This window comes from Crocodylus siamensis, chromosome 13 (assembly GCF_052110815.1).
Source record: "Crocodylus siamensis isolate JL-2025a chromosome 13, ASM5211081v1, whole genome shotgun sequence".
Classification (NCBI taxonomy): Eukaryota; Metazoa; Chordata; order Crocodylia; family Crocodylidae; genus Crocodylus; species Crocodylus siamensis.
Genome location: NC_143407.1, coordinates 14992232 through 15007730, shown reverse-complemented (window position 1 = coordinate 15007730; position 15499 = coordinate 14992232). Strand labels below are relative to the sequence as shown.

At 45.0% G+C, this 15499-nt stretch overlaps 1 protein-coding gene across 6 annotated transcripts in view; it reads left to right on the top strand.

Annotated features, from left to right (window-relative positions):
- The window catches only part of PPP1R12B (protein phosphatase 1 regulatory subunit 12B), a 187186-nt gene that overhangs the window by 63614 nt on the left and 108073 nt on the right, over positions 1 to 15499 (top strand). For all 6 annotated transcript variants that reach the window (XM_090024876.1, XM_090024874.1, XM_090024877.1 and 3 more), the window contains 3 exons: positions 5343 to 5452; positions 13469 to 13666; positions 15295 to 15380. In XM_090024876.1, coding sequence (XP_089881002.1) covers positions 5343 to 5452; positions 13469 to 13666; positions 15295 to 15380 — 394 coding nt within the window. The remainder of the gene's footprint in view (positions 1 to 5342; positions 5453 to 13468; positions 13667 to 15294; positions 15381 to 15499) is intronic.

Here is a 15499-nt window from a genome sequence, read left to right as displayed (position 1 = left end):
GAATAGATTTACGCTGTTTGTAAGTTCTGCATTAGGACACTGTAATGTTATGTAGGTTTTACATAAGCAATGACTTTCTCAGTGTCAGTGTATTTAAAATGCTTCGCATTTGTTGATAATCATCCCACCAGACAATACAAAGTTTGTGGGAGGCTAAATATTTCCAGTTTTAGCTGCTTGCATGCCTCCTTTAAGAGTGAAAATGTTGATAAAAGTGCAGGGAGACAGTAGTCTGCTTATTGCACCTTTTGATCCAAGAGCTGGACTGAAGGTACCTGTAGAAATTGATATTCTAGTTAACTATTTTAGCGACCCTTAAGAGAGTCTGCCATTCTTTATTTTTTACCATTAAATATGGTAAAAAATAGAGAATCGGGAAACATTTTAGGGAGGGGGGGAAACAAGATTCTGAACTTCTTTGAGAATAATGACAGTTTTCTTTACTGTTACCACAGAGAGGCAAGATAAGTCTTTTCTGATGTTGGTGTGCCTTTTTTAATCATATATTGGGCGTATCTACATGTTCATTAATGCAATTTTGATAATGGGCATTAAATTTAGTATCGCCATTGTGATGTAATAGAAAAAGGTGTGTTAGCCTATTTTAATCTGCATTAGTGAAAGTGGACAGTTTTTCTGTGACTAGGCTAATGTGCACTAAAGCACACATGTAGACACGCCTATTGAAAAGTAATGAATTCACAAAGTAAAGAGTATAAGATCAAGCTTCATATTAATGGAGTTCCACGCTGCTGACTTAACAACAACTTAGGGCTCCCTAATTAGTTCAGAGCAGGGGTGTTAAACATACAGCTGTAGGCTGGATTTAGCCTGCAGAGCCCCATGATCCAATCCCAGATATAGACCCCTGGGGCCACCACTGATGCCTCCAAGGGGAAGAGGAGAGGTGCAGGGACTTGGAAGCACCTGTTACCCTACCTGCTTACCTCTTCTTTGGCTCCTCTCTCCCTCTCCTCTCTCTCTCTCTCTCTCTCTCTCGGATGGAGGTGATAGAGTACTCCCCATGGCTGGTGCTAGGGGAGGTGGCAGCATTTTGGAACATTTCAGTGCTTTGAAATGTTATAACCAGGAACAGCATGGAGCCATATGGGTGTGCCCTGGCTGAAACGTATCCTTTTAGAAGTGGTTTCCAAGTGCGTTTCACTTGTTACATCTCTCTACACCTGAAGTTGTTAGGTCAGAGTTGACCTGATTTTGTCAACTCTTGGGATAGTGTAATTTTTCTCCACATTGGAAATACAGGTGTATGTTTTAATTGCTGACTCGGATCAGTACAGAAACTATAGAAGGCAGAAAGGCCCACAGGGGGTTTTATCTTGCCCTTTATTTCTTACTACTTAACAGCAGGTGCTCAGAACAGAGTATCTGATCTGCTCAGAGTGAGTGGACCAGGAAAGTGAAATTGAGAAACTCCCTGATCCCTGAGGAGTGGGCAGCAGTACAAGAAAATTCTGTTACATCTTTGTGTACTAGTTTGTTTCAGACTCAGTGGCATATACACAAAAGAAAAATCTTTCTAGTGATGTTCAAAGGCCCCCATCAATCTTGGGGTTTGATTGTGCTGATGTCCCTGTACAGGGATGACTGTCCCCCCTGTTTTTTTGCATTTTGAGAATTGTAGATCACAATTGGTCCTGGAAGCCTCTCTTTTTTTTTTTTAAAAACTCAGATATGTAAATTAATGCTGGCTTCCTGTGAATTTGGAAAATGGCTGGTTGCGGTCACGTGGGCCAATTTGGTAAACACGTGCATGACCATCATCCTTTAAAAACACAGCACATGACAGCACTGACTGTCCAGAAAAGCCAGGAGTGAAAAAAGCCATAAAGCAAGCAGATGCCTGTCCCTTGACAGTTTTTTGTTTGTTTTTTGTTTTTTTGCTGAAAATTATAGGGAGCACCAAAATTTGTTGAATCCCAAATTCAGCACTAAAACAATTGTCCTTTACACTAAATACTCTGGGGTATACCAGAAGTGCATTTTAAAAAAATCTAATGGGAATTTTCTCTGCTGTACTCCTCTTTTTATATACAGCATGCTTCTTCCCAGGTCTAATATTTACATAACTTCAAAAGTCTTCATGAGCTTTAAAGATATAAAGGTCACTAGCTTGAAGAGTTTAAGGTTTAGACTGGAAAAACGAGCACTTAATGGGCATCTCAGCATACCAAGCTAATTTGAGCCCCCCTGTTAAACTAAGCATAGGGTAGAGCACAGATATGATAAGAGCTGGAGTGGAAGATCCTAGTGAGAAGCTGAGTTGAATTTTGAAGAGTTGTCCTTTTGTGTGGTTAAATAATTTTTGTAGAATCTGTGTAGTGAGAGGATGACATAATTTGAACAAGAAGCAGGATTTCTGTAGTGTCTCCTGAGCAATATTCTCTTTGAAATAAACAATGTTCACTAAGTATAAGGGAGCTGACCTTAGTGATCCCATTGCATTGTACTGGGACCAGTGTTTAATGACGAAAACAGATCTACAAAGACAAAAAGTTCTAAATGTAATAAACAGTCAGCACTGAGACGGTTTTTTATATTGTCAAGAGAAAGCATCAGCTTTACTGAGAGTTCTTTGTGGCCTAAGCAGTGTTACTGAGTGTATACAAAACCTTTCACAACAGTGTTGAATTTATGGTTGGTCCTTGGGCGCTGCCACATTAAGTGTGATTAAAGTCTACTATCTGATAATTTATTATTAATGTTTTTATCAACTATTATTAGAGGTGCACTGATGCATCATTCTGATATCAGCTTGGCACAGATATAAAGAAAATCGATTGTATCAGAAATCGGCCTGATGTGGCTGATAATTTGACTAATACATGCCTGTGCATGCGTGCAGCCACAGTGCAGCACGTAGGTGACAAGGAGCACAGCCCAGAAGCTTGGAGAGCTGCGTGCAGCTGGTAAGTCTGTTGTGGTGGAAGGGGAGGAAAGGGAAGTTGGGGGGCAGATGAGTGCCTCCTGTGGTGAGAGAGGGAGTGGGGCAGAGCCTGGGAACAGATGCTGCTCAGCCGGGCAGGGCAGGGTATGGGACAGAGCAGTGGCTTGTCTGGCGGGGCGTGGCTCCTGCCACTGTGTGCAGTCTGGAAGGGGGAGGCATGTGCCCTGGATCTGTGCAGTGGGGGACTGCAGCTGCGGGCTGGGGCCGGGGCTGTGCTGGGGTCTTCCCAGCATGTGGGGGCTGTGCTCAGGGAGGGCAGTGGTGGTGCTGGGAGGGGGCTGGTGGGGGGGGGGGGGGCTATGACAAAATTTAGGTGGCTACAGCCCCCCAGCGCACCTCCCAGCACTGCTGCTGTCTGCCCCAAGCGCAGCCCCAACATGCTGGGAGCGCAGCTCTGAGCACAGCCCCAAGTGCAGCCCCCATGCACCAGGAAGAGCCTGGCGCAGCCCCAGCTTGCAGCTGCAGCCCACCCTACCCCACCCCACCCCACATAGATCTGGGGTATGCACCGCTGCCCCCCCCCCCACCTTGGTGCATCCAGCAGCAGAAGTCACCCAGCCCCATCACTTCCTGGATGAGCCATGGCTCTGTCCCATGTCCCACCCTGTCCCAGTTGGGCAGCACCTGACCTAGCCCCAGCTGCACTCCATCTCTCACTGCAGGGGCCTTGATCTGCCCCCCCACGCCCCTTCCCTTCCATCTCCCTGTCCACTGCAACATACTTACCAGCTGCATGCAGCTGTATTGGAAATCAGATCAGTATTGGCTGATATACCTCCTTAAAATCTCTATCACTGCACCCCTAATTATTATATTTGATTCAACTTGGAACATTTCCATTTTGAAAAATCTTGTGATGCCAAAATACAGAACCAGACTTTCAACATCTTTTTAAAAATTTATGAATTGGAAGAAACACAACCAAATCCTGAAGCCTTTTCCATTTAGTTGAAATTAGATTCTTGTTTTGTGGATAACACGAGAAAAAAAGTCTTCATTTTCCGGACTTTACGTTTCTTAAAATTACTAAAAACCCATTGTCTTGCCAGTGCGTATCTACTGACTCTGTGATTATATCTGCTAGTAGTTTTAAAGGGACTCTGCAGTCCCAGTGCTCCTAGGTATACCCCTTTCTTCCCCATCAAAATGTCTGAGGGATAAGAATGCCAAGCTAGATATTTGTGAACTTATCCCATCCCCCATCCGTCGTTGTCATTTAGGCTGTACCTTTCTTTATTCCTAGATCTATCAATCTCTCCAACTATTTAATAACTTTAATTGCTCACTTGATTTCTTGTGTCCTTTTGGTAATAAAGGGTATTGTGCACCTTATTCTGTGGTTGAGGCATTTGGAACAGGGAGATCAGGCTCTTCACAACAGAATATCATGTTGAATGAACTCTGTGTCAAATCACGTGTGTGTAATAGGTTACATTTTATTGATTGGAGATCTTTCATTCCTTAGTATGCACCTAGTTATAATTGTTTATATTAAAAGCTATTTCTGTATAAGATACTTCCTCAGTGTAAGACTAACAGCAATAGTCACTTGTGGAGGAAGCATGTACCCATATTTTGCAAGGAACCTTTATTGAATACTTTTACTATATGGCAAAGAATTTATGTGGAAAAGGTTTTTATGGTATAGTGGACATTTTGTGGCAGCCTCTATACACAGCAACTAAATTTGCCGTCAGTCTGCCTTGGCCGTGTTAGGATAGCATAAACATGAGTACTGTAGAGGGCTGGGCTGTCTATACCAGAAGCAGATAACATGCAGAATATAAATTATGGCACTAAAGGGAGCATCTCAGCAATATGACCCCACACTCTTAGTAATATTAACAGAATCATAACATTTTATTTCTCATCAGACTAATTCAATATGCAATGTGAAATGCATTCCTAGACATCAGGAGTATAGGAGGGCTTTTTGATCTCCTTTTTGGATTCTCTTTATCTTTTCATGCTTACTTGACTAGCAAACCAATAATGAGTGAAGTCTTTTTATCCTGACTCAAACATTCTCTGGTAAGGAATCATTGCTGGCCTGCCAGTTGGAAAAAAAAATGTGTGCAAAGGCACACAGCAGGGTGTACCTACATAGTGCAAACATATTTGCCTTGTGACTACATAAAATGTCTTTGTTTAGTCAATGGGAAGTTTCCTGGTTGGGAAAACTGTGTTACTCTTGGACTGAGGGATGTTTCCCTTTATCCTGAGAAACAGGAACATACTGGGAGATGTCCAAGGTCTGTGCAAGGGCTGAATCTGAGTCTTGTGCAAAGTTTGAATCTGAGTTTATTAAAGCAATGGTTTAGAAAGAAAGCATTAAAACTCCTCTCTTTTCTCCACCCCCGTTATCTAAAAATTATAGAAGGAAAGGAAGAGTCCTCTGCCAATCATTCTGATCATGAACCCAGGAGTAGCATCATTGAGCAAGTACGACCACCAGAGCATAATTCCTTCACTTCATCTGCCAGAAAAGTAAGTGAATTGGGGATTTACTTTGATTCAAACTGTGCATTCCACTATTGCTTTAAAGCAGCGGCTTACTTTAGGGAATAGGTGGGTTTTTTCAGCTTGTTTTGAGAGAATTTGCAAGATTTAAGTTGAAGACAAATAACAGTATTTGATTACAATAAAGAAACTCAATAATATAATAGTCTAGAACTGGCATAAATGAAGTTTATTGCATAGTGCGACTTTCTTTCCAATCTCTCCACCTCTGAAATGTCGGTCCTTTTAAATAAACAAAACAAAACCTAAAAAACTCATTGCTGATTATTTAGTACTTCTGGGTAACTAATCTGAGAAGATGCATGTTCAGTGATAAGCTATGTGCCCTTAGTTTCTTTCATCAGGAAATACAATAAAAGTGCAGTAAAAATGCTATTGAAACTGTCCTTGTAAATGTTACCGGTAAAACTCTTGTCTCTGAATATCCTGGGAAGGTGACAGCGTGGCTCATATTGCAGCATTTATGCTAAAGATATGCTATGATGTTACAGCCCAGCAAAGCCTGAAGTGAGATCTGACTTTTTTGGATTAAGCAGAGTGGTTACTGGAATTTGGGATGACTCAATGCAAGACGTACTCCCTTCACTCCTACTCCCAATAATTAGATTCAGTATATGGAAAATGTTATAAATTTATTATAATTTTCTAGGTGTCGAATCTAATTATTGGAGGTTTGTCTTGAATTTGCCCCCTTTGCACTGTTACAGCAGGGCAGATAGTGGCTGGGGAGAGGTCAGGTGGCCCTCTTGCCCTCTGTCCCCTGAACTTCTTCCCCTCCTTACTATCAGACCTTTCTCAGGCTCTGTGCCCTTCCTAAATGTGTGTAAGTGAGTGGCAAATTTGAAACACGAGGGACCAAAAAACACTGACTTTGAAGTAAACATACCTGTATCAATGTGCATATAAGCAAACTGGTACCTATAGACTTAGTTCATCCAGAATTGATGCTTTTTTTTTTCCTCCAAAAAGTAAAAAGTGCTGCAAATTTTACCACAGATACTGAATAAATGCACTTTTGAGCAGCACTTCTTTCTGTACTTTATATATAATACAAACTAGGCATGATACTGGTCTAAAGCCCAAATATTCATGATTTATCGTATAGCTCATTGGGCTGGGCCCCAGAAGAGTCAACAGTGTTTCAAGCCATGGTGACCCCACAGCCCAGCACTACTCAACGTGTGTGTGTGTGTGTGTGTGTGTGTGTGTGCACTCCAGGTCACCCCCTGCCCTTCCCTGCCAGGATCCATGGGCTAATTAGTGCCCCACTCATAACTGGAACTGGATGTTCTTGTTGCGAGTCCTGGGATCTTCCAAAAATATATAACGCAGATGAGGCATGGGGCTGTCTGGTCTGGCTCCACCTTATGGAGGGCAGGGTCTCACCAATCATGTGACAGGTCAAGAGAGCAGGCAACAAATCCTCTCCTCTACATTGATGTTTGGTGATGCTTGCCAGGCATTTAAGGCTGGTAAAAAAACAAATATCATTGGAAACAGGAAAGAAAGGAACTGCTTAGCTGTGGGAGTGAAGAGGAAGTTGATATATATTTGATGGAGTGTTTTACCTTGAGTTGAAAAAGAGATGGTACTGAGGGGGACCGAACACAATGGGCACTCTCTCTTATTCAGATGGACTGCACTAGCCTGTCCTTCTGGTAGGTTCCCATCAGCATCTCAGCCTTTGGCTAAGATCAAATGTAAGTTCAAATTTGCCTAAAATCAAATGAGATCCTGCTCATCCCATACTGACAGGGAGGTGTCAGTGTGCCAAGCATGGGTAATTTCTGCAATGTTGTGGTGGTCATCCATGCCTTCTGCTTCCTGACCTGCCTGGACAAGATGGTGAGTAGCAGCACCATGAAGGAGACCACCTTCAAGAGGATCGTGAGGCAGCCCACTGGACGTGACCTGGTCACCTTCTTGAGCAGGTTGCTGGAAAGGAGAGTTTGGTCCAGACACTGGGGACTTTGACTCGCTGTGGAGACGAGCTTGCAATGCCAAACACCACCTCGGGAAGTGCTTCAGCTGCAACTGGACTTGGACCAAGGAGTGCTCCTAGCCCCTACTGCCAGCTGCATCACCATGTACCCCAACATGAGAACCCTCTTGGAGAGGTTCTTGAAGGATGCCATCTGAGCAAAATACACTAGCAACCTAAGGGCAAAACCTGACCAGGGCAGGGTCTTCAAGCTCATCTTGAAGTGGGACACGAGCACTTCATGCTCAGTGGGAGCTTCATGGGTTTCACAGACTGGTGCTTCATCCACTGTGTCCATCTCAACTGCCTGCCACTCAATGGCATCATCTGGTACAGAAATCGCAACAGGAGGTGTGCTAATGCTGTGACTGCAAGGCAGAGATTCTCCCTCACATACTATGCCTGCAAGCCCATGCCAGTGTGTGGCATGTGTGTCACAACTCCGCTGAGGACCAACTGGCCAAGGACATCCCTGCCTCTGTGGGGACCGCGTCCATCAACCAATCTGTCCCAGGCTGCAAGAGCCAGCAGCATGCAGGCATCATTGTGACCGACAAGGACAGTAAGTGTGTTGTGATGGTAGCTATCACCATCCCATTTGAGAACCAATGGCAAACTTTTGTCGACGCCCGAAAATGGAAGCAAGAGAAGTTCCAGTGGCTGGCGGACACCTTGAGGAGCTAGGGACGCGATATGACGGTTGAGGCACTGATTGTTGGGGTGCTCAAAGCATGGGACCCCAGCAACGAGAGCATCCTGTGCACCTACTGTGTATACCACTACTGTGCCAAGCTGATGTGGTGCCTCAGGGTGTCCAACACTATCCATGGTTGTGCTTTACTTATGTAAAGCACATCACAGGACAGCATCAGTACGTGGATCACATCAGACTGCCAGCCAGAAGCAGTGCAGAAGGGATCATCTGACTGCTCCCCCTGGCCGTACTGAATCGCCTCCAAGGACATCTAATCCTGGACTCTTCCCTGCAATTGCATACTGCATGTTGTTGTTTGAAACTGTTTCTCAAACCATCTCCCTGTTACAAGGCAGTATTGTTGTGCAGGGTCTTCTGCATATTTTCTGCTTTATAAGTGTCATGCTCCCTCCCACCCCTAGTTGGGTGTGTGTTTCATATGTAACCTAGTTACGTTCCCACCCCTACCCCTGTTCTCTACTGTGTAGCCCCCTGCTTGGTCTTTCTGTCTTTCCTTGTGCTTTGAACTTTAACATTTTCTAATGCATTCAATTTTTGGTACCAAGGGGGAGGGTGTCATCAGGGCTGGCTCTGGCTTTCCTGGTGCTGGTCTCTTATTGCAGTACTTCCAGGCCTGGTGCTAGTTCCCTCCTGGGGGAGCTACTGCTTGCCTTTTTAATGGCCACACACGCAGAAGGTTCCCATCAGAATGTTTGCTCAGTATGGCCCATGCATTTTACAGGCATGCTCAGTGTGGGCTGTATTTAGTCAACTTCATAATTGGTTTCCATTATTGAGCACGTGGTGCTTCTGGCAACAATTTAATGGTAGACAGAGATCCTGGTTTTCTTTGTTTAAAAATCTCAACTTCTCTGATTTAAAAAACAAACAAACCACTAATTCTCTGATTAAAAAGCCCAAACTGCAATTAAAATGAAAAATGAAATGCTGCTCTGTGTATATGTGTATATATAGATGTATATATATAGAGAGAGAGATGTGTGTGTGTGTGTGTGTGTGTGTGTGTGTGTATGTATGTACGTATGTATCAATTGAACACTATTTTATTGCTATATTTACAATTTTTAAAGCAATTTGGAAGCCTACCAGTGCCTCAGTCACTATAATAAAAGAAAATTCTGAGTATCTATAAATTTTGGTATTTGATTTTTTGCGGGTATTTTTATCGTGGAAAATCAGAGCTCCCCCTACCCCCTTTGCTCACAAGGATGTAGAGCCATGCCTTTCACTCCCCACCCTCCCCAATCCTGCTGGAGGAGAGGCCCCCAGATGCCAGGACTAAAGGGCTAGGGACTCAGGTCTGCAACCCTTTGCCCCCTGCAGCAGAGCTTGAGCCCTGCCACAGTGGAGTGCAGCACGGAGCCTAGCTACCCCCACGCCCATGGGTGGCACAGCCAGAGCAGAGCAGAGCCTGTCAGAGAGGCTGTGGGCTTAGACACCCTGCCATGCTGCTCCCCATTTTCCCTCCCCACAGGCCTCTGTGGCCCAACGGGGGTGAGACCCAGCGCGTCAGGGCAGAGTGGGGCTAGATGGGAAATCTCAGTGCCACCACTGGGAGCCCTGTGCCACCATGGTGAAGTGCCCCCTGCCCACCGGGCAGCAGCGAAAGGCAAAACTCAGTGTTGCTGCCCCTGCTGCTGCCAGGTGGGCAGGGGGCGCTTCACTATGGTGACAAGGAAAGGCAAAGAGCTTCCCTATCTGGTCCTTCTATGCTGGGCTGTGGAGGCCCCAAGGAGAGGGCAGCAGGGCACAGAGCCTGCAGCTGGCAGCCCACACCCACCCCACCCCATCCCATGCACGCATCTGGGGGGCACGTGCTCTCTGTATGCCCCCCAGGAGTGCAGACTGCAGTAGGGAGCCAGCACCCCCACCCGGCCCCCAGACAAGCCTCCTGCAGCTCTGTCCTGCCCCTGCCCAGGTGCTGCAGCTACGCAGTCTAGCCCTGGGCCCCAAACCCCACACTGCCGAGGCTGGGGAGCAGCCCCAGCCCTGCCCAATTCACTCCCTTCCTTCCTCCATTCCTATGGTGGCCTCAATCTCCCCTCCCCCCTGCCAAACTTACCTGTGGGAGCTACTTTTCAGGCTGCCTGGCAGCCATGTGCATGTATGAATATGTACATGCACATGGTGCTCCCTGCTTGACCACCCTTCTCCCGCTCCCCCTAGCCTCTTGCAGGCTGAAACTCTGCCAGCCTGCAAAGAGGCCTGTTAAAATGAAATCTACCTTTAGTTAAAAGGGAATATCTGCCTCTTTTTTTTTTTTTTTTTCCGTTTTTCCATGGGAAATGGAAAACCCGGATCCTCAGTGATAGACAGGGTGTATCTACATGTGCATTAGCTCCAGGAGCAGTTGACTCGCAAGTAAATGTTCCTAGGCAGGCATCTACATGTGTAGGGAAGTGGGAGCAGATTTGCTGCTGACAGCAGCAAACTGCTCTCACTTCCTGGGGCCCTGCAATGGGCCCCTGCTGCCACAAGGGGGAGTTCTTGGCTCCACCTGGGTGCTGGCCTAGGGGCTGGCAGGGAACACAGGGCCAGGAGACAGCTGTATTCTGATGAGGCCTGGGACATTGCTTCCTGCTCCTGGGGGACTGCTTGCTGCTGGGGCAAGGAAAATGTCCCTCTGCTCCAGCAGCAGGGAGCTCCCAGCCCTGGATCACGACAGAAGACTTGGAAAGAGCTGCAAGGGAGGGGCAGATCCCAGCCCCCTGTTGCAATCTGCTGGTGGGGCAGCTAGCAGTGAGCTGCTGGCTAGGTTAGGAATTTCTACCCAGCTGGGAGCTTGGAGCTGGTTGCCCCAATAATGATCTCGGAGCAGGAGGACTGGAGCTCCCTGCTGCTGGCAGGCTGTGGCAGAGTCTGCCCTGGCAGCATGGAGCTCTTGGGGACAGCAGTTTCCTGCCCTTTGGTGGCTGGCTGGCTGAGAGATTTGCTCCCAGTCAAGTATCTACATGAGTGCTACTGCACACTTACTAATTGCTTTTGCTACTTACATTTAAGATAGCAAGATTTACTGTGCAGTAAGCATGTGCGTGTGTTAGATGCAGATGCTTACTGTACAGTAAACCACACTACTTTTGCAGTAAAGTGTCTTGTGTAGACACACCTACAGTGTATTTAATGAGGTTTTCTTGTATGCAAATGTAAGATGAGGGTGTTTTCCCCTGTGCTAGTTGTGAGGGAACCTTGCCTTATGTTAGAGTAAATATTGTACTTCAAGCTTTAAACCCACGTGACTAGGAGAAACTAGTAGATTTTTCTTTGTCTTTGGCCTTGTTTTCAATGTCTGTGCTCTGCTCTTGTACCAAAGTGCAGAAGGCTATTATATGCCACTTACTTCTTAAAGACTGGGGTAATAGCTACAAGGGACAGGCATTGTTTTATAGCTAGACATGAATAACTTTGCACATGCTGTTGTGCCTTTGTTGCAAAGAAGGCTAACACTGATGAGAGCGCATCTGGAGTAGTGTGTCCAGTTTTGGGACCCCAACTACAGAAAGGTTGTGGACAAATTGGAGGGCTGGTCCTGCTTTGAGCAGGGGTTTGGACTAGATGATCTGAATGTCTGTTCACCAGAGCATCCCAAGAGAAGACAAGGTCTAACAGTCACAAACTGCTGGAAGACCATTTTAAACTGGATATAAGGAAACAATTCTGTACTGTCCGAGTCTCCAGAGTCTGGAATAGACTCTGCAAGCACCTACTCTGGAAACATTTAAGAAATGCTTGGATGCTTATCTTGTTGAGGTGATCTGACCCCAGATGACTTCCTGCCCCTTGGGCAGGGGGCTGGACCCGACGATCTTGCAAGGTCCCTTCCAGCCCTAACGTCTATGAAATCTCTCGAGGTCCCTTTCAACCCCAATTTTCTGATTCTATGCCAGTAAGCTCAGTTCAAACTGAGCAAAAGAAGTGAAGCAGTAACCCTTTCCCAAATGCAAAGCAACTACATTTGTAGGTTGGTTATTTAGCAGGCAAATATGGCTGAAGCTTTTGCTTAATTAAAGTTGCTTAACCCAGAATAGGACCTTGTGTGTACCAAAGTGAATTTGTTTCTGAAGTTATTTTTAACCAGAACTCCTTTAACACCATTTCTCTTGCAACTGTCCTGCATCATGTGCTTGTCTTTAGGTGCACATTTTCTTTGTCAGATTTAAATATGCCTGAAATATCAATACAGCGGCCTCTCTTTCTGTATCTTGTAGATTTCACCCTGTGCAAAGTAGGACCAGCAATAAGTGCAAAGTAAATACAGTAGATCCCCGATTTACACAATTCCAACTTATGCGTGTCTCACGTTTACACGATTTTTTTATTAGGGTCCAGATTGGAAAATGCCCCTCGAGATGCACATCATTTATATATATGCATTTATGCATATATATGCAAACGCTTGCAAGATTCGCATATATACGCAAATGCCTCACAAGATTTACAGGCGGAATCAAGTGGAGCTGTACCGCCATTGTGCCACCATTTTTGTAGCAGCATCACAAGATGCATAGGTGAAATGCTAGACGCGCCTCCTAAAGGCAATTCCACTGAGAAAAGGGGAAAAAAAAGCTATGATTGAGGTACGCAACCCCTCGCTATTCTGTTGTTTCCTGTGGGGAAAGTAGTTCCAACTTACTCAAATTCGACTTGCGTGAAATTCCCCTGGAACGCAATATGTGTAAATTGGAGGTCTGCTGTATCACAATTAATTGGTTAATCATAAAATAAATTTAGACCAGCCATGTGTGCAAAGTAGTTATCACGTGATAAAAATGACTACCCAGGTATAAAAAAAGCCAACCTGCTACAGAGTTAATGCTTGAAAGCATGTAACAGCTCTGTAGCTGGTTTCTATCCAGCTTTAATTTGAATGTGTACCAGGGCCCTCAGAAAAATAGCATGAAGTTCAGACAGTGACATAAGATAGCATGTATATGGTCATATGGTTTACATAAAAGTTTTATTTCTATTTAATTTAAAATGAGTTGCATTACTTCCTTGTGCCATTGCTCCCATCCTACATTTAAACTGATGAAAAAAGACAATGGGGAGGGAGGTTTGGAGGGACTTTTATAAAAGAATTCCCTAACTATAAAACATAAGCCTAATTTTAATACAAATGTAGAATTGTATGTGCATGTGTCTAGCTAGCCCAAGACACCCAAGTAACCTGAATCTAATGCTTTGAAGTGTGTTGTCTATGAGAATTTTGGCTTAGTAAAACTTTCTGAAAATAAATTGTGGGTCTGCGATACCCCTGCTTCTTACCAAACGTTGTCATTTTCCACTACAGTTTAGTTGGCTCAACAAGTCAGAAGAGCAAAAGGATGAATCTCCTTCATCTTGGAGGCTGGGACTAAGAAAAACTGGCAGCCACAACATGCTCAGTGAAGTTGCTGCTTCTCGTGAAGGACAGAGAGACAGGAGTTCTTTTATCTATCGCTCTTCATCTAGTCCCCGGATTTCTGCATTAATAGACAACAAAGAAAAGGTCTGGTTTCCCCTGAAACAGCCTGCTGATGCATCCCTTCTGAGAAGTGTTAAGCAGCCTGCCTTTCTGCATTGGCACCCCATTTCAGAGCACCATTCCTCCATGTGTATAGACAGATGTAACAATTGTATCGAAATCAAAGGAGACTGGTACAAGCTGTTATGATGCATCTGTTATATTAACATAACTTTATAGTCATACAAATTTAACAAAACTATTTCATCTTTAACCCTGCTTCATTTAGGGTGAGGTAAGGCAGTTTAGCTGACTGTTATCACTGCAGGCTCATGCAGACAGTTAAATAACAGAGCACAGCTGTTGTATACTCCAGCAGCTTTTCCCTTTTAAGCAGCTACAAATGTGTGTTTGTCCATATCCTTAGTTTCAATTTTGGTATTAATTCACAATCTCCATATTTTAGTATCCTTTTTATACTTCATGTTGCTTGCATTTGTGGTATCAAGTGCTTTGATACGTTTATACTTCCCTCTTGATTTGAGCTATTTCCATCTTATTGGCAGTCCATGCTAAACTGGAGTTCAGGACTTCTTACTCCTTCCTGTGTGGTTTATAGTCAGCTGAACGCTTTCTGCCAGTTTGTCATCCTACTTGTTTTGAGGGTGACAGTCTAATCAAGCCAGTGCCCTGTTTTCACACTAGTTGTTCCTCTGCTTCATTCTAATGGTGTGGGCACTTGTCACATTTGCAGTACTTCAGAGGGTGAACAGACAGATGCGCATGCCAGAGGGGCATGTTCTGGATAGTTAGAGGGGCATGTTTTGGATAGCCAGAGGCTGAGTGCACAGAAGAGTTGATAATTGACTCTCTTTTCCTGCCCCTGGCAGGAAGGGGATAAGAAAAGAGAAACTGAGCCGTAGGTCACAGCAGCTCCCAGGGGACCAGGGCCTGTAGAGCTACTCGCTCAGCAGCAGAGCCAGCTGTCAATGAATGCTCTCCTTTGTATTCCACCTGCTGTCCCTGAGTGCCCCCTTCATCAGAACTGAGAGAAGTGTTGGGGGTGGTGGGGCCTCTGGTCCCAGTAGGGCAGAGGTAGAGGGCACAGGGTGTTCACTGACAGGCAGCTCTGCTGCAGAGGGGGGACATCATGGTGGGGGGAAGAGCCACAGGATGCAGCAGCTCCTTGTCATGGCCTCTAGCTTGAGAGCAAGCTGCTGCATGCAGTTGCAGTGATCTTGAAGTGCTCCAGCTGGGGGGCATGGCAGTGGGCTGTATGTCTGTCTGCAGCTGAAACACTCCATTTTAGAAGCTCTTCAAAGTGCAGCTGCATTTGAAGTGCTTCAAATGTTACGTGTATCCGTATCTTAAATATTCCTCAGTGAGCTCTGCCTGCAGTTAGCAGTCGGAGATTTACTGCCCATCTATACAAAATCTTATCTCAATTGAGATTAGCTCCTAAATTACTATTCCTGCCTTGCTCCTGCTAGTTAGCCTTGGGAATGTAATGTCTTGGGTGACACCTATGTGCCAAAAAACCTTAAACTATGTTAAAAGAAAATCAGAAATTGATCCACTTCTAGTAGCAAAAATTGAAGCACTAATTCAGAGAGGTCACTGGAAGTAAACCAACTTACATTTGAAATATGTGTGTTCTTGTTTTGCATTATCAGGATAAGGACAGCAACAAAAGCTATCTTGCCTCAATAGCCCCTAGAAGACTAAGCAGTACGAGTGACATAGAGGAAAAGGAAAACAGGTAGGACTTCAAACTCTGAGCTAAAGGCTTTGGCTTCAGCAGCCTTCATCAATTCATGGAATTCAGTCTTCAGAAGTGCCTTCCCATTTATGTTCACGATTCATATGTTTATTTACTAG